Here is an 18936-nt window from a genome sequence, read left to right on the forward strand (position 1 = left end):
ATGAATTGAAGTGAAGTTCAAACCCTCGTCCGGACGTTTGAACCTGACACGTTCAGCTCACGAGTCAAAATTTGCAAGAACAGAGGCAGCTCTGTTTCACAACCTTCCACTGTCCAATAAAAACGTGAAGCTCCACTTTACCTTCAGACAACCTGATGAGATGATGACCATGGACGCCGACTGAAAGCTCTCACCGAGCTAGCAGATCCATCATTCCTTTAGTCTATCAATGGTCATTAGGTAGTGAAAAACTGCCATCACAACTTCGCAGAGCCCAATGTGACGTCCTCATTTTGCTTGACTTGTCCGACCACCAGTCCAAAACCCAAAGATTTGTCAATTATCATCACACGACCCAGAAAACCTGTGGATCCTAACATTTGAGAAGCTTGAACCAGCAGATGTTTGACATTCTTGTTTGAAATTCTCTTGAGTTTAAGCCTCAATTCAGTATTAAAGCTGTAATCCGCAGACTAGTATTTAATTATCATAATTCAATGACGGCCTGAAAACAAAGGATTTCCTGTTCTCTTCGGATCACCTGTCAGATTTTCCTCTCCCGGCTGACTGCTTCGTATACACTCTGTCCAAACAGGTCACGGCTGAGGATTAATCAGTCAAAAGATGAAGTTATACACCATATGTTCTCACGTCCCTATGAGCCGACTTAACTTCTGGATGATGACCGCTCACGCTCAGTGGGGGGGGTGGGTGGAAAAAAGGATAAATCCAGTGTTTAAGCGTCCGTCTGCAGCCAGCTTTAACAGGCTTATGTGCAGCAGCCTTTCTCTGGATAATACACACTGTCAGTGCTTTCAACGAGCCGACAGGGAGACGGATTAAAACAACAGCAACAGGCTCAGGCCTCACTCTGAGCAATGGACTGATGAGAGGCAGTGAAGATCATCACGTGATTATTAAATCTTGAAATACTCGCAAATTCATCTCCAATTTAACAGGACACCGTTTAATCAATCAATTTCATTGGAAGGTGGACTTTAGTCTTCTGCTGCGATGGAGCTAGGCTAACAGTTTCCCCCTGCCTCCAGTCACTGGGCTAAACTAGGCTAAAGATGTCCCAGATCTCTCTGTGTACTGGACACACACAGATGAAACTGATATCCATCTGAAACACAACCCTTCAGATTAGTGAAACCTACAAAGACCAGACCTGACGACATGACTACTGTTCCACCAACAAACGCAGAACCTTTAGTCCTGTCAGTGAGAACGGGGAACGTCCTCAACGACCGACGACAACACGCTGGACTGTAGCTGGATTATGATTAGACTTAGGTCACCGGAAAGCCGTTGAAATCCTGCAACACCACCACTGGCTTAAACAATCAATCGATATGCAAATAGTTGGAGACCACCTATCTATCGATCATCGAATCAATTACTGACCTAACTGTTTCAGCTCTAGTTTGAAGCGTACCGGGGCTGTTAATTTGTCTTTTTTTAACTCTTCAGTTAATCAGAGAAACCTCCCAATGAACTACTCAACATGAGTTATTAATGATTAATAAAGGCAGTAGAAGCATCTATTAATTTCAGATTATTTTTAAATTGTCACCTGTCTGCATGTTAAATCACAGCCACTACACTGTATGTTCATTAGACACGTCCATAAATCTTCCTGTTGTTCTTCCATCAAAAAGAGTTAGTCCAGAGGGAGTCCTAACTCTTTTTGATGTAGGTATGTTGAAATTAAAACTTCATAAACTCAAATTATGACAATTGTATGACTTTAAAAGGGCCTGACGTATGGGAAACGGTACAAAGAAAAAGAAAACCAGATATAAATCTCGTCGTGGATCTGATGAGCTCATCCTCTGCTGGTAGACGGAGCGCCATCACCTGCTGACCTCGGCCTCTCCCAATGAACACTGTGAGCTGAACACCTAAAAATCTAAGTGTGAATAGAACTAAACTACCTGCAGCACAACACAACAAGCCTTTTGGTCATTTGTTCTCAGTACTCAGTGGATCTGAAGGCAGCACGGCAGCAGCCATTGTTGAATCTATTTGAGGTATGTGAGCTGTGGATGGCAGCGAGGATCTGATGCCAGAGCCGGAGTCCTGCCGGGTGAGATCACCAGCACAAACTGGCTGCTGACGTCACACTCTGCCAGAACCGGGGGGCGGGAGGGCGGGGGGGGCATAGCAACATCCTAACAGAGTCCTGCTTTCACAGATACCAGCACTGCGTTCAGGGTGCATGTGAACCAACACTACAAGGAGTTTACTAAACACTAAACTGCAGATTTTTGTTCCTTCCTGTGTCTATGGAAGCACATTTTGTTTATTGCTGAAACAATTCATGCATCAACAGAAAATTAACTGAAAACTATTTTGTCGATCGAGTAATCCTTTAAGTATTTTCTCAACTGAAACTTCCAACCATTTGCTGACATCAGATTCTGTTTTTCTCTGTTTTCTAACATTTTTAACTGAATGTCTTTGACAGCCGATCTCGCTTTGGAGTAATGAGCTTATTTGTTAAAGACCTTCTTTAAGGAGTTCTTACATTAAAGTTTTGGGAGGTACATCTTTCAGTTAAATTCAATTCGATTATCATCTAAAAAATGAAATATCGTTGGTTTTTCGACGGTAATAATGGCTATTTTTCACAGTTTTTTGGCATTTTATGGACTAAACAACTCATCCAGAAAATAATTCTTAGCTGCAGCCTCAAATAGTTCATAAAACAGAAGCGTGGACTCGAGGCACTAACGAGGCAGATTCAAGTCAGATTCAAGTCACCAACCTAGTGACTTAAGACTCGACTTCACTTCACACTTCACACTTAACTTCAACTGGACATTAGCATTTGGATTTTATTTTTTTTTAATAGCCAAGACTTGAGACTTAGTTAAAACCTAGAGAATGACCTAGAGAGGGACCCAGTCTTCACGCTACATGTCCTATCTGAGAGCCAAAATGAGCAGTATTTTCTAACCAGCAGCTGATTTCTCCCATGTTTCCTATGCGCTGTGAACGCAGCAGAGAAGGTGCAGGTTCTCTTTTATCCGCATCTTTACCGCCCTGCACCGTGGGATCTGAGCCCCAGGATGGACCCAACACCAAAACACCTGTGGTTCCTATCCCCACCGATGAAGCAAAATTAAAATGAGATCTGCTCGGCGGCGAAGTGAGGAGATGCTGTTTCGGGCGTGGACAGCTTTACATCCCTACAGCCACCAGTTATGACTCACAGTGCTCTCAGACTGTGAGCAACACAGCCAAGTCACCAGGAGTTCATTCACTTCCTGCAGGGCTGAGCAAACATGGAAACACGACAACCTTGTCATCGCAGAGTGAGTTACCGTCTTGGAAAACTATTTCTGCACAAATTAAAGTCTTACGGATTTCTGAAACTTTTATTTTGAGGTTAAAAGGGGATGAAAAATCCTGAGGGGAACATTACACAACAGCTCCTACGTTGGCATCTGATGCTGAGCTCGATGGAGAAAAACTCTGAGTCATTTCACCCAGACTTTTGCCCAGTCAGGCAGTCACTATGATCCAGAGCAGGACATTTACTCGACTACTGCCCGACATGACTTGATATTTAATGTGATGTTCACATACTCTGCAGAGCACGACTCCTTACAATGTTAGTGACCCCTAAACCTTTTGCCTGATGCCGAAATGAAATATCAACACCTCCTGAAAGGACCGACATGAAATCCGGCAGAGACATCTCATAAGACCTTAACTTTGATGAAGAAATGTGACAAAGTCCTCAAACTGGAGAGTTCAAACTTTCAAAATGTGAGTTGGAAACAGTTTGACGGCCAGATCAGAGAATAATTACCTATGTGCAGTTTTATAAACTTAAGCTGAGTACTAAGTATTTTAAATCATAGTGGGGGATGTGCAGGAGGAATGTGCATCAGCACGTTTTAGGGCTTTAACACATCCGGTTCCCGTCTTTTTGACTTGTGACCCTCTACAGCCCAATCAGTCCCAAACCAGCTTGCAGACGTGCGTCATTTGGTCCTCGAATATCCTAAATTAGTCCTTAAATTTAAGTGACAACTGGTCAACGTGTTTTAGCTCCGTTAATTTGAAAAAAGTGGGGAAGTAAAGCTTAAGTTTGAGTTATCGAGGACTGAATTTCGGTTCATGATAGGGGTCTACTCTGACTAAATGGTTCAGTCTACGGACTGAGGTGGGTCTATTTTTGTCGACCCCCCCCCTCAAAGTTTCAGGGACTTCAGAAGTCCAAACCCAGCTGGACGGGGGTGCTGCTGCTCTGTGGCTGACCTCTGACCTCTGTGTTGGGGAACTAGAGTGAAAACTGAAGGATTTCCCGGCCAGTAGGAGTAAAGGGCAACACCAGGAGAGGCACTAACAGGCTCACTGGGCTCCGGCAGCTCCGGTAGCTCCGGTTTCCTCTCAGCCAGCCAGCCAGCCGGCCGGTGGCCGCCATGACCTCGGCCTCGGCCCACGAATGTTACCTGGCTCTCCGCACGGTAGCCGCTCGCCAGGCTACCTGCGGAGTCCTTCCATGAAACCCGCTGCTCTGCTGGGTCAGTGCTGACGCTGTCCCCGCTCTCTCGGTTTTTCTTACCGTAAACTCGGAGCCATCCCTGCTGCTGGGACATGGTGTCGACCAGGATCCGGTCCACCAGGGGATCCAGGAGGCTCAGTCCGCCGTGCAGAGACTCCACGTCGCCTGCCACCGAGTCCGTCTCCATATCCAAACGGGAAAGAAAACTTGTTGTCTGTGAGAGAAGCCCTCCAGAAGTGGGCTTCAAGCCGGGATATAACAGTCTGAGTGTTTATACGGCGGCGGAAGCGGTAAAAGTCGGTGTATAATCCGTCATGGGAGAGTTTTGTCGCTTCGACCGCCCAGTTGCTCCTAGCTAGCCGTTAGCTGAGGCGGCGGCGGCAGCAGCCGGCGGCGGCGGCGGCGGTCCGGCAGCCCGGCTGGCTCTCCCTCATTGTTCCGCTCTCTCAGGTTAGCTTAGCGTGGTTTAAACTTCCAACGAGCCGGCGTCCGGGAGAGCCGGGGACCCCCTGCAATTCCCGCCCCAGAAACGTCCGCCGAAAAGCCGCCGTGGGACCCCGTGTGAGCCGCTGGAAGTGAGCGGACCGACGCGGTGGTGTGTCTCCGGCTGGCTGTCCCCTCACTGCCGCTGAGTCCAGTCCACGGAGCCGGGCACGAGCCTGACACCGGGCGCGCTCCCGCAGGAGGGGAGAGACGAGAGCGCGCATTCCGGTCTGGACGGTCGATGAATCTGTTCGTCGGTCGACAGAAAATTAACGGGCTACATTCGTAATAATCGACAAAAAAAACCCCAAAAAACTCCATCCAGTCAAGGCTGGATCACCAACCGGGCAAAGTGGGCAATTGCCCCGGGGCCCTAGACCCCAAGGGGCCCCAAAAAGCCCCAGGTTCATTTCTAATCAATTCATGGCCGAGTTAAATTCCTGGGGGGGGCTGACGCTAAAATGTATTGTTGGCCCCCTGTTGCCAATTTCAGTAAAAAGTCATTGGATGAATAAATTACTAGTAAGTCACAAAACAGTTTAAAAGAAGATGGAGGCATGTGATTTAAGAACCAAACCTCTTTTGCGCATGAACTTAACTTTAGAAATGTATTTTTACTGCGACGCTGACGTTGAAACTCTGTGATTCAGATGCTAAATCAACACTGTGAGTTTTTAAGTCAGAATATTATGGGAAGCTAAAAATCTGATGTTAAAAAAGTCGGGATTTCGACTTCCTGTCTCGTGAATTTGACCTATGCGTCACCATGGTGAGCCGATGTCCTAATGTCGAGAACCAGGAACCGCCCGACCTCTGCCTGCCTCCGTCCTGCCCGGTCCTCCGTTGCCCCGCTGCGGGGCGGGGAGCGGGGGAAACGCGGGACGGGGCTCCGGCTCCACCTGCTGCCCTCCGCTGGGAACGACGAGCAGGCGAATGCGTTTCCACAAAAGGGAAAGGTGAAGTCAAAAGGAGCATCAAGATACGTTTGCAAACTGTGTAAACAGTCGGTGCAGCAAACCGACATTTTGCTCTTCTACCTCTTTGTTATATCTACGATGTGTTTTCTCTTTATTGTTTCCATAAGCATCTGTCATTTCCCAGTAAAAGAAATGTGGAGCACATGCACATGGGAAAAATAACTACAGGGACGTGTATAAATCCGCTTCCACACCAATGACCGCAGCCGAGTACTTCGAGAGACGGGGACAACAGTCCGACAGCCAGTCAGTAAGTTCCCACACGTGCGTTGCGAAATGGAGGGAAACGGTCGAAGAGGATTTTCCACCGGACGGCGACGGCGACGCCCCGAGCTTTGACCTTGGAAAGATCCCCGCGGGAGGGTTTTGGCTGTAAATGGGAGAACGACCAATGCTACAGTGTCCAAGTCGCGGAAATAAATGGACAGATATAGATTACAGAAGCAAGAAGTAACCGCTGAGTTGAGCTCTGGCGGGCTGACAGTCAGCCAATCAGATCAGCCGGACGCTTGTCGCGGTCGTGCGTTTGAGTCGAGGTGAAGACGAGTGTTGGTGGTGTGGGCCAGTTCAGCTGACAGCCTCACGAGATGTTCAGAGGCACGTGGTCTCTGCCCAGGGCCAGGGGTCACAGCCGCGTCTCCGTCCATCCGAGAGACATTTTCAGCCTCCGGGTTTAATGGTCAGGTGATGTCTCGGAAGCGGATCAGATGTTCATCAACACACAGAGACTCCTTCTTCTAGTGCGGCGTCAGTTCTCAGGCGACAACGGTGAATCCGCCACTAAACTGTCGGCGCGGCGACGAGTCGTTCGTGACTCTCGGCAGCTGGACGCCATGATCTTGGTGAAGGTGAGGAGGACGGGGGGTGTGTGTTGAGGGAGGATGAGCTGGGTCCTGATGATCCAGAGAGGCTCCGACTGGGCCACGTTGCTGGGAGGTGGAGCGGAGAGGAAGGCTCCGTCCAGCGGCGACTGACGGAGGAACCAGTCAGATATTCTGCAGATGAGCTCTGTCCACGACGACGTGCTCTGGGGCGAGCTTGTGTGGTGGGTTTTAAATGTTTAAAATTTAAATTGGTATCATATGTTTGTGTCATTTTTGGTCAAGTCTGTTTGCGTTCACCGTTTCTCCTGTTTTTCCCTTCGCAACAATAAAGTTGAAGTCGAGGTCGAATGGATCAAGAATGAAGAAAGACCCTAAGCAGAGCTGTGACCCCTGCACGCAGTTGAATCTGAATTTAAACGACGAGGCAACGTTTTTGTCATCTGTTATTCTCCTGAACTTTATTTATCTTCACTCCGTTTAATCCAAATCAAAAATCCGTTTCTGAAAACTGAAACCAGCTCAGCTGCCAGTTTGAGTTGAATCGAAGATGGAACAGCTGTAGAGAAGACCCTCACCCTTTGAATATTTCTCTCTCCTGATTATTATTTATTCTATAATTATTATTTGAAATGTTTTTCGTGCATCCTCAGTTTAGTGTCGTTTCATGCACAAATGTGTGGAGCGATGCAACATTATTGTTCAGCCGACTAGGTCTTTTTCTCAGATGTAACCACGATTTTGGAAAATAATGTCAACACTAGGATCGTTTTTATTCACTTCTGGTTTTATTCCAGAAAGCGATTGGAGCTGTGTGAGATGCGAAAGTTGTTGTGTTCGCAAAAACTAAAGCGAAATGGAGTTTACTTGGCCGACGCTGAAGAAGATCACAAGCCGGTTCAATCCTGATCTGAGGAGGATTCGGGCCTTTCAACGGAGCCGAACAGCGTGGACCCGATCCAATGTCGTACGATGACGTCTTTCATTCTTAAGTGACGAGTTTTAACTTTAAGACCGTTCTCGAGTTCTTACCGTGCTGCTCAGAAGTTCATTCGGAACTACAGACAAAACTTAGCAAACCGTGAACTCTCCTCTGTGAACCAGTATTAAATAACTCTTGAGTTGCCTTTGTCTGGCGCAGAGCAGCTCCAACAGCAGCCACAGCTCTCAAGTTCTTCATGTCAAATAAGGAACCGACTCTTCTGGCTGAGACGCGCCCGTGGCTGACGTTGCTGTTTGGATTCAGCGGCCGGTCTGGAGTTTCCTTCACTGGGAAAATCCCTGACACGCTTGCTTTGGACCACGCCACGGAGTCCGCATCGGGGCCACCCAAAGGTGTCCTGGGAGCAGCGGTTGTACTCTCGCTCAGAAATCAGTGCCACTCGTCCCCGAGATGCAGTTCAGCAAATGGCCAGCGGGGGCAGTATCAGACAGTACCCTGGCCGGAGGTTATCAGGCCCAGGCCCCGCTCTGCCCCCTAGTGGCTATACTTTTCAATCCTCCAGGTCCCCCTAAGTCAGCGGGCAAGTATGTGAACCATGACGACGGCGTCGCAGCCGTTGGCGGAAAGCAACGACGTCGGTGACCTGACGGCGGAGTTCTTCTCTGTTGGCCTTCCGGCTCTTCAGGGCAGTACTCATAGTTTGGTGCCAGGTTTGCTTTGGTCCCAGCTACCGAAAAGCAAACGGTGGGTCAGACCCTCAACGGCGTCTGCTGACCTCTACGGACGGAGAAAACACAAGCAGGCCAAGCTGATGCGTTCCTGAACTTCTGGAGCGTCGCAGCGTCTTCCAGCGGAAACGACACCGACGTGAAGAATTCATTTAAAGCTGCACCGAGTGACTGTGACCTCCAGGGGGCAGAAAGACCACAACACAAGCTGACAGACACCTGTTAGCAAACAGCCGCCTGCTGCTGCTGGGACACCAGGAAAACACCACACACTCCAAGACCGGTTCCCGTAGTAATTTTTTTATTATTCAAATGTTAAGTTTGGATTTACAGGCACATGGGGACAAACAGGGTCATTCAGGTCCTCACAGGGCTGGAAACATGACGTCGCTATGACAGGATAAAGACAAAACAGAGGAGGCCTGCAGGCTGTGCAGCACATACGTCACCATCTAAGACAACAGGGTTACAACACAAATAACTGGTACATTATAACTTAAAATACTGTTTATACATCATGTCTGAACGTGCTGCACGTCCTGCAGAGCGGCCGTCTGGATGGAGGGAGAAGAATACAACAACGGATGACAAAAACAAGTCGAAGAGTCCAGATCCCCTGGTAGCTGTCCATGCTAAGTGAACAATTTCCATCCTCTTTCACTGGTCAGACAGATAAACAATCACTTTCAAGATTTCATCAGCTGAGTTGATGCCTGTCCATCTGCAGAAGCTGCCAGAATCAGATTTTTCTTCTTCTTCTTCCTTTTCTTTTTTTTTAAATTAAGAACCTCTGGTAGCTGTTACCTGCTGGATTAGGATCCGTTTTTTGGCTCCGTTTAGGACCTGATTTTTTTTAAAAACCCTGCTTCAGTACCGACGCGAGGAGACGGTGTGAAGGAGCGAGGACACATAGGACATTTTAGTGAATAAAAAGTGGAAGCCCTCACCGGGACTGTGATTACAACTGAACTTTATATTAAGGCACGAAAACACTACAATTAACACAGTTAACTAGCAAAGCAACGTGACCGAGCTTATTATCTCCATGGAGTCAAGCAAATAAATTCAGTAAAATGACTCGTGAGGCAGGCGGCGCCCGCTTTAAAACACGTCCTGATTGGCAAAAGGGTCAAAGCTAAAAACGAGAAAAACAAAAAAAACAAAACAAAACAAAAAAAACCCCCAAAGATATTCAGTTAGGCTGAATTAACGCGTGAAAACTCACAGAGAATCTATGAAAACACAAATGAAATATTGGCATCGCTATGAGGCAGCAACACTGAGCCTTGTATACAAGCAAGCATATTATAATAATAACATACCACAGACGTTATCATAGATATTTATATATATTTAACCTGGAGGTTTCAGTTGATTGATTGTGATAGAACTTAATGTGGCTGTTTGCATGTTGGAGTTTTATTTCTTAAAATCAGCCAGTCCTGAATCATTTAAGCATATATTTACACAAATAACAAACTCCTCACTCTATGTCATAATAAAAAACATTCACACAAAAATATAACATTTGAAATAATTATTAGCACCAGTGTATCAGATAAAATTCTCGCTACGCAAAATGTACAAAGTTGCATAGTGTTGGATTTAGCCTGGAAGAAAATGTTAATGTGTGATTGGTAGAAACACCAGTGGTAAGCAGCGACTTCTGGGAGAACGACAGACCGTGAAAATAAAAAGTTTTGTAGCGTTATAACGTCGGCGCATGAAATGGCGCGTGACCCCGTGAGAAACGTCGGAGCTGATTTGAAGACGCAGCGACAGAGCCCCCGAAGTCCTGAGAGATGGCGCCTTTCGTCGCACGCCCAGCATCACCGTGCGTTTCGCCGACTTGTCAAAGCCAGAAAATATCTTGTGGAAACGAGGTAACCCCTGTCTTGTTCTATCACATTAGGGTTCGTTGGGAACGAGCTAATATCTTCTGTGCAACGAGACGACAACGCGCACGCAGATAATATGTATCGTGTGCAAACGGGATACTTTTTGCACAGAAGATTCGGTTCTCGTGTTAACAAGGCAGTTACTCACACCCGCCAGATCGGGATTTTATATCTTGTCTGACTCGCATCAAGATCGCATCTAGCGTGCACAAGATCCGGATCTCACACGAGCTCCTGATCTTGAGCACGCAAGACAATAACTTGTAAACCGAAGATCTTGTGGGAACAAGATATTAACCTGTTTCCAAATTTGTTTCCCCACATATCTCGTGGGAACAAAATACTAGTTTATCTCGTGCGCACATTTTGGAAACTCCTTTCGTGGGACTTCAGGGACTTCTGGTTTCATACACACCAGCAGAGTTAGCCTGACTTTACTCAACAACTCAACCTGCTGGAGGCGAAAATACTGTCGAAGAAAAGAGAAGTAAAATACTTTTCCTCTGCTGTATGTGTCAGACGCGTAGCTTTGGGAGAAAAGAGGAGAAAGAATATCAAAAATGAGAGGATTCCTTCACTGTGTGGTTTCTGGAAACACGGTTGATTTAAAGATAAACAATGAGAAAAACGCTACGGTCGGTGGCGTTCTAACAGTGTGTAGCCGTACATTCAGCTAGCTGAAAACTGTAAAACTCTGAAGTAGCTGGTGTGATGGGTATAAGCTGGCGAGACACAGAAAACAAAAACATGAGCGGACGTCCCTCGTGGCGCGAGGAACTTCCTGTCTGGTTTCTGCGTCGGTGAAACTTCCTCTTGCGGAGCAGACGGGTGCAGTCACGTCGGGATTGTGGTTCTGGTCTTTCTCTGAGGCTCTTCCACCTCTGCACGGCTTCTCTTTGCCGCTTAGTTCATTCTACCGTAACCACGTTACTGCGTCTCGAAAACAAACAAACACAAAAAAAAACCAAAAAAACAGCTGCTTCTCTTTCGTTAAAAACCGTGAACGTGGCTTGAAATATTGGCTTCTCTCTTGTAAAAGAAAATCAAAGACAAGACTCTGAAAACAAAAAGTTTAAAAAAAAAAACTGTTTTGGTAAAAGTCGGCATGTTTGCCAGAGTGTTAGATGTGATGGGGGGGTGTTGGAGGAGGAAGAGGTGGAGGAGGAGGAGGAGGAGGAGAGCGGGGTTAAGGCCTCTCCAGAGAAGGCGTGTTGAAGCAGCCGTCGGGTAACGTGTTCTTGATGTCGTTGAGGTTGGTGATGTCGGCGCGGATCTCGCGGATCTGACGGTCGTAGTCGTTGATCATCTCCTCCTGGGTCCGCGCCACGTCGTTCAGCTCCGCCAGCTTCCTGTCCAGGTCGCTGTCGGCCATCTTGCCCTTGGCCCTCTTCAGCGACTCGTCGATCTGGTTCAGTTTGCTCAGGTCCACCTTGTCGATGTTTCCTGCAAAAGGGGGGCAAAGGAGAAAAATGAACCAGTTCGTCGGGACTTCAGACCTGCTCAGAGTCCTGACATCATGATAATCGAGCAGAACCAAGCAGACGGGGCCAGGAAGGGTTCCCTCAGTCAAGTCATTGATGTCCTCACATTAAAAATCATTCATTCCCCAGTTCAGCTTGAGTACGTAGACCGAAAGCTTCGGGGTTTCTGTGTTCATGTCGCCCAGAGCTGAAGTCAATTAATCCATAAGTTTATCGACAGAAAATGAATCGGCAACAACTTTTATAATCAATGAATTGTTTGAGTCATTTTTTTAAAGCCAAAGAGTCTAAACTTCACTGGTCTCAGCTTCTAAAATGTGAGTCGCCTTAAACTTGAACTGAATCTCTTTGGGTTTTGGACTGTTGAAGACGTCACCTTGGACCCTAGTTGGGACTCAAAGCCACGAAAACTTCCAGGCAGGTAAAACATCAATACAGAGTAACAATCAGTTAATGAATCCTTTAGCGTGTGAGGAATACTCTCCTCTCTTAGCTATCGAGGTAGAAGAAATGAGCCTCTGAGGGAGAACTCAGTTTCCTATCATGACACGTGGTGCTGCCAATAAACTCCATAAACCACATGGTCAGATCTAGGTCTTAGATTAGAAAAGGTTCCGTTTTGGGAAATTAAAAAAGGTTGATGGGAGACTGAGACAGTGCCCCTGAATTATATTATATATCATTTGTATGTAGGAAACCGCAGGAGCTGGTGAAACGCATTCTTCCAGTTTCACCAGTTTTGCAGAGAAATTCAGGGGATTTGGGGAAAAAAAACAAAATCACATTCCTGCGAATATGAGCAAAATTGGTTGAATTTCTTGTGATCAAAGACTGAACTCCTGTTGGGACGAGCCTTTCGCCACGGAAACGACGCTGCTATCCAGCTCATGCAAACTCCGACGGCTGCGTCATTTCGTTCAGGATGAGTCTCAGACTGAGGATGCTGCTCTGGTCTTACCCAGCTGGTCCAGCAGGGCGGTGATGGTGCTCAGGACCGTCTTCACGGCGCTCTTGGCCTTGCGGGCGTTGTCCTCTGCCTCCTTAGCACTGTTGGACGCCTGCAGGACAGTAAACAGCGTTATTCCAGCGCAGAGGCTGATTTTACGGATTACTCGGATTCCTTTATTGAAGCAGACAGCGGCGTCCGAACCGGGTCCTACCATTCCAGCCATCATCATGTCCTGGTCGGCCTCGGCCTTTTTCCTGGCCAGGTCCTGCTCGGCAGCGCTCAGCTGGTCCATCAGGTCGTTGACCTCGTTGTCTAGCTTGTTGGTGTCCTGGAAGGCCTTCTCTGCGTCCTCCTTGGTCTTGGCTGAGCCCTGAGCACAGAGCACACGGGTTGTCATTAGTGTGGGAAACGAAACCAGTGACCTCACCAGCACAGTTTCCAGGTCCCGGCAGACGGCAGGTCGTCGGCTCGCTGTCGGTTTACCTTCTGCACGTTGCTGGCGATCCTCCCGGCCTCCTCCGCCTTGCTCTTGGCCTCTCGGGCGTCGTTGTCGGCGTTGCCGAGGGCCGCCTCTGCCTGCCTGGTCTTCTCCTTAGCGGCCGTGATGGTAGCGTTGATGGCGGGGATCTTCCTCATGGCCTCCTCAGCTGCGGTCTTGTTGTCGTTGACCCTCCTGTCGAAGTCTGCGGGAGAAGAAGAACAGGAGCTTCTGAATGAACGGAAAGGAAAAACTTAGAGACCATCGTGTGATGGGGTCACAGCAGCCGCGACGCCATGAGAACTCAGTACTCATGGGCCGGTCCACACTCGTCTTTGAACTCCCCTTCATTTTGATCTCAACTTCACACCTGTAAAGTTCTTTGACGCTATCGTGGTGAAAACATGTCCACAGACAGACAGAGACAGACAGAGACAGACAGAGACAGACAGGCAGGCAGGCAGGCACCCGCTAAATTACTGGAAACCGCCCCTGTAGTAGTTCCTGCTACGGTCAGTGTCTCCAGGACCTAAATCTAAATGAAGGTGTTTGGTCGTTCACATCCACAAATCCAGTGATGACGCTAACTAAGGAGATTTTAGGGGGTTCTTAGTCAGGATTCCAGTGTTTAATAGGTTTACCCAGATCTGGGTTCCATTAATTGATACAGTAACATTTGAATGGGTTTTCTGCACCAATTAAAACATTTTCAAGGGGTAAATTTACCTTTAAAATTTACCAAATAACAATACATGTACCTCAAAAAGGACCTTAATTTTTCCGTTAAGGTGCAAATGTAGGAGTTCCTCCCTAATACGGGCTAATTAAGGGATACATAAATTGATTACAACATATAAAGGGTTTTTTAATGGACAATCTGCATAGTTTAAAAGCTCTTAAACCATAAAACACTTCCATTTATTATAATCCTGTCATTTATCTATTAAGTACAACCTTAATATTCCCTTAGAAGGAAAAATTGGATATTGAGAAGTAAACAATCAGCACTAATGGATACATTCATGGGATTTTAATGTAAAATTGAAGGCATTTGGTTTCACAGGGAGAACTGCACAAATGTTGCCACTATCAAGGTTCAGTTTGGTTTACAAAGCCGAGTGTTTGAGGGAAGTACACAGCTCTCATAAATGTCAGACAGGCAGGCAGGCAGGCAGGCAGGCAGGCAGGCAGGCAGACAGACAGACAGACAGACAGTCAGACAGACAAGCAGACAGACAGTCAGACAGTCAGGTACCTCTGAGGTCGTTCAGGATGCCCTCGGCCTCTTTGTAGGTGGACTGACCCTTCTTTGCCGCCTCCTCCGCCAGAGCTTTGGCTGCGTCGGCTCGAGCCAACAGCTGATCTGCAGTCTGTCAGAGACAGAAACCAGACGTCAACAACAGGACACGTCACATCGTAACAGCTGGATGTGCTCCAGCTGTCAGTGAGGTACATCGTTTTATGAAGGCTTGGCAAATATTCTCCTGTTTTATGTGTTTTTCCTGTCATCTTTTTTCCTCCTGGGAACAAGGAAGTTAGTGTTGAAATCGCTTTTCACATCTGGAACTGTTTAGGTTGCTTGACTTTATTTCATTGTTCTGTACATTCTCCTACAGCTACTTCGTTTAACCACAACAACAGACAGGTTTTTTTCCTTGTCCACGTCCGGACAGTTCAACGGCTCCGGTAGCAGCTGCAGTGGACGTACCTGCTGCTCACTTTTGCCTTTCTCCAGCAGTTTGCGGACTTCCTGCTCCTTGGCCTTCAGGTCGTCTCGGAGGTCGTTGTACTCCTTCTCCGTCTTATCGATCAGCTTGTCCAGGTCCGAGGCCTCCTTCTTGATCTTAGTGGCTTCATCCTAAAAACAGAAACACCGCTCAACAATCCAGGCTAAGAAGTAAAGAGAAACTTTAAGAAAAGCATTTGCTGTGTGCGGAGAACTTCGGCCCGAACGCATTCCGACAACGTCAGTCACCTCCAGGGCCTTGGTGTCGAACGGCGGGAGGCTGGTCAGGTTGGCGAAGATCTTCAGAGCCTTGTTTCCAGCGTCCTCAGCCTCGGCCTGAACCTTGTTGGCCTGTTTCTCCAGATTCTTCGCCAGCTCCTTCGCCTCGTTGTATCTGAACAGGACAGTTGAGAGCAGAGGTCAGACATACACGAACAGAACTGAAACCGACTGGAACACTCATCTTTAGATCTAAATCCAGGATATTCCTGCTGTGAGATAGCAGCACTAAGCTGTAAGGAAGAAATGACTGTGTGTGTGATTTTCTTTTAGTCTTTTTTCCCTCTACTGTTCAAAAATCGCTTAATGCAGGGGGTCCTGGTGGCCTAGGGGTCTAAGACTTCGACCAGGTGATCATAACATCCCTGGTTTGAGTCTGGTTTGGGACCTTTGTTGTGTGTCGTCCCCAGTCTCTCTCCAGTCTGGTATCAGATAGAGGAAAACTGCCCCTAAATACTTAAAAATTAGAGATGCAACGATTAGTCGATGGACAGAAAATCAATCCGCACTTATTTTGATAATCAAAACAGATGTTTGGGTCATTTCTTTTAAAGCCAAGGGGCCAGATATTTGCCGCTTCCAGGATTTTATGCTTTTCTTTGTCACGCAGGACAGTAAAGTGAATATCTGGCTTTTGAACCGTTGGTGGGATAAAACAAGGCATTTGAAGACGTTACCTTGAGCTGTAGGAAATTTGACTATTTTTTGACCTTTCATTGACAAAATAATTACTCCATTAATGGAGAGACTTGAGAAAATAGTCACATTATCGGAGTATGAAAATAATTGCTAGCTGCAGCTCTGATAACTTGATGCAGATTAGATGGGTGTGGTACTGAAAATCGAAGCGTCCACACATGGCTTTATATCCCCCAGCTTCCTGCCCCATCACGCTGCGTCTGTTTATCGTCTGAGCCTGAACAGGCTCTCCGCTCCCAGAGGAGGCGGGGCTGGGACGTACTTCTTGTTCAGCTCGTCGATCTCCTGGCTCGTCTTGCTCTCTCCCTCCAGAGTCTTCAGCAGCAGGTTGTACGCTTTGGTTGACGTGTCGTTGGCGTCTTTGGCGATCTTCTCGATCTGATCGGCGTCCATCTTGTGCCTGCAGAGAGCGCAGATAAATGAAAGCGGTGTCTCTATGAATAAACTCGCTTTGCCTTTCAAAAAACCTGAAAGCCATTACTACAAAATCTTTTTTTACTTGAACAGCATAAGAAGTGAAAAGTTGTCCAATATTAAATGATGTCTAGACAAAAGCAGCAGGAATTCTGTGATCAGAGAAGAACTCAGCAAGATTACAGATCTGAGTATTGAGGTTCAGTTCAGCGTAGATCTGGTCTGTGTAATTCTCCTCAGAACGAGGGCGAGACTCGGCTCATAAAAACAACTTTGTTGTGACATTAAATCGAAAACGCTGTGTGTCCCCGCTGCAGGAGCGTCATCAATTCTTCCCCTTCAAAAGTCAACCGAACTGTCATCAGCTCGAGCTTCTGCGTACGCCTCTGCTGCCCTGAGGTCGTGCTAGCGGCGGCCTTACTTCTCAGCCAGTCTGCGCGCCTCCTCAGCCAGCAGCGTCATGTTGTTGGGCTCTCCGGTGCCGCCGGGGGGTTTGATGTCCTGCAGACGACATCAACATCAGGTCAGCTCTGTCAATGGGCTCTCAGACCCCGGCAGCGAGCCTGCCGGCTGCCGTTACGACGGAGACCTCACTCACCACTTTGCCGATGGCGTCCTTGGCCTTGTCCAGCTCCTGCCGGGCTCGGTCGATCAGTTTCTCCGCATCTCGGACCCTGTTGCGGGCGCGGTCGGCCTGAGCGCCGGTGTCATCCACCGTGTTGCGGATGTTCTGCAGTCGGTTCCACTGAGTGGTCAGAGTGTTGTTGATGTTGTTTAGATGATCCAGCAGGCTTTTGTCTACATCTGCGGGGTCAAAGGTCACAGTCGTTAGGACAAATCATAGTTTGCAGAAAGTTTTCCTCCAGGGAAAACCTAGTCTAGATCCTAACAAGGCTGTTCTAACATCTGAGCTGACAGCAGAGAGGGGACGGTCCAGACTCTGACGGTGCAGCAGGTGCAGGACACGTTCTGGATCTGGGCTGTGGAAGGAACAGCACGTGTTCGCGCTTCCTTCGGCGTCACTTGTCTCTACGTCCATGGTCACTCGTCTGGCACACGTTTATACAACCCCTAAAGCATTATGGGAACTTATGCGTTCATGCACTGCTGGTAGATTTGGAAGAACGGGGAAAGCTCCTGTGCTCTCTTTAAGTGAGTTTAAGTGATTGCCTTTGGGTTAACATTGGATTTTACTGGAATGTAACCGACAGCTCTTTGACACTAGTTCTATTTGCCACGCGGCCAGACGGCAGATGTATCTGACGCTGTCGCCATAGATACCGTACGTCGATGTCCGACATCGCAACACGGCAGGCGGCACGGTGAGCGTCGCAGATGCGTTACCTTTGCTGTTCTGAGCCTCCTCCAGCAGGTCCACGATGGCTCTCTCTGCCTCCTTCAGCCGGTCCTCGAAGGCCTTATCGCTGACGGCGTCCTGGCCCGAGCCGAGGTTATCGATCAGAGTCTGCAGGTCATGAAGCTTCTGCCTCTGCTGGTTCACCTGGAGAGACACAAATATGCCACAGAATCAGCAGAACCAATGATCCACATGTCCGTTTCAGACCCTGCTGCACAACACGGACTGCAGTCTGCCGGACAGTTTTTCCAGCTCGCTCGGGCTGTCGGAGCCCCGCCGTCCTCACCTTGTCTCTGACCAGACTGTAGCAGGAAGGACACTGCCGGCAGCCCGGCACCGAGCGGTTGTAGAAGTAATTCTCCTCACACATGTCGCATCGAGCTCCGACGAAGCCGGGCCGACACTCACAGCGACCGTCCTCCTTACACTGACCCGACTGAGAGCCCTCGGGGTCGCAGTCGCAGGCTGCGGGGGACACACAGGGCAACGTTAGCGACAGGGGAAGGAACTGGTGTCGAGAGCAGACACTGACCCGCTTCACATCTTTACCGCTCAGTAACTCAGCAACTCAGCAACTCATCCGGAGTCACATTACACACACGACAGGACTTAAAGAGCTCGGAGCTGCTGCGTCACGTTCGGCAGACCAATCGCCAGGGTCCATCGGTACACTTCCCACCAAGTGTCCGGAACGTAATAAACTGGGAGTGAAGTCGCCTGAGGTCAACAACAGAAGCTCAAAGGCGTCTCAGAGTTACGGGCCTTCAGATTTTTGATAATATCTACGTTCAATCTACTGCATCTGCATTCAGTAGTTAGTCTGCTGTTTCCGTGCTGGGCTCCGTCACCGTGGTAACCACGGGCGTCGCCAAATACAAGGGGACGGTGTGGCGATCGGCGACGTCGCCGCCCTTACGTTTGCAGCCGGACGCGCTGAAGCCGAAGAAGTTGACTTCGCAGCGTTCGCAGTGCAGGCCGGTGACGCCGGGTTGACACTCGCACTGTCCCGTGGTGATGTCACACTGACCGTTGGTGGAGCCGATCGGATTACAGTTACACCTGTGGCAACGCCGAGAGAGACAGTGAGAATGAGATTTCAAACTTAATCCCACAGTTAGACAAGAAAGCAAACAAGCTGCCATTAGTGTGCAGGCGCTCGACTGTGATCGACACAAACATCCCGT

At 48.2% G+C, this 18936-nt stretch overlaps 2 protein-coding genes across 2 annotated transcripts in view; both read right to left on the reverse strand.

Moving 5' to 3' along the window:
* rasal2 (RAS protein activator like 2) overlaps positions 1 to 5158 on the reverse strand; it is a 91245-nt gene extending 86087 nt beyond the window's left edge. Inside the window, exon 1 of the mRNA XM_040145614.1 lies at positions 4580 to 5158. Within this exon, the coding sequence (XP_040001548.1) occupies positions 4580 to 4706 (127 nt within the window). The 5' untranslated portion in view covers positions 4707 to 5158. The remainder of the gene's footprint in view (positions 1 to 4579) is intronic.
* Positions 5159 to 9239: 4081 nt separating this feature from the next.
* lamc1 (laminin, gamma 1) overlaps positions 9240 to 18936 on the reverse strand; it is a 67966-nt gene continuing 58269 nt past the window's right edge. Inside the window, exons 16-28 of the mRNA XM_040145091.1 lie at positions 18669 to 18811; positions 18039 to 18217; positions 17740 to 17896; positions 16994 to 17199; positions 16817 to 16896; positions 16244 to 16381; positions 15253 to 15397; positions 14986 to 15135; positions 14533 to 14647; positions 13283 to 13482; positions 13011 to 13169; positions 12809 to 12908; positions 9240 to 11812 (exon numbers count right to left, since the gene is read on the reverse strand). Coding sequence (XP_040001025.1) covers positions 11556 to 11812; positions 12809 to 12908; positions 13011 to 13169; positions 13283 to 13482; positions 14533 to 14647; positions 14986 to 15135; positions 15253 to 15397; positions 16244 to 16381; positions 16817 to 16896; positions 16994 to 17199; positions 17740 to 17896; positions 18039 to 18217; positions 18669 to 18811 — 2029 coding nt within the window. The 3' untranslated portion in view covers positions 9240 to 11555. The remainder of the gene's footprint in view (positions 11813 to 12808; positions 12909 to 13010; positions 13170 to 13282; positions 13483 to 14532; positions 14648 to 14985; positions 15136 to 15252; positions 15398 to 16243; positions 16382 to 16816; positions 16897 to 16993; positions 17200 to 17739; positions 17897 to 18038; positions 18218 to 18668; positions 18812 to 18936) is intronic.

Source organism: Xiphias gladius, chromosome 15, assembly GCF_016859285.1.
Source record: "Xiphias gladius isolate SHS-SW01 ecotype Sanya breed wild chromosome 15, ASM1685928v1, whole genome shotgun sequence".
Taxonomy (NCBI): domain Eukaryota; kingdom Metazoa; phylum Chordata; class Actinopteri; order Istiophoriformes; family Xiphiidae; genus Xiphias; species Xiphias gladius.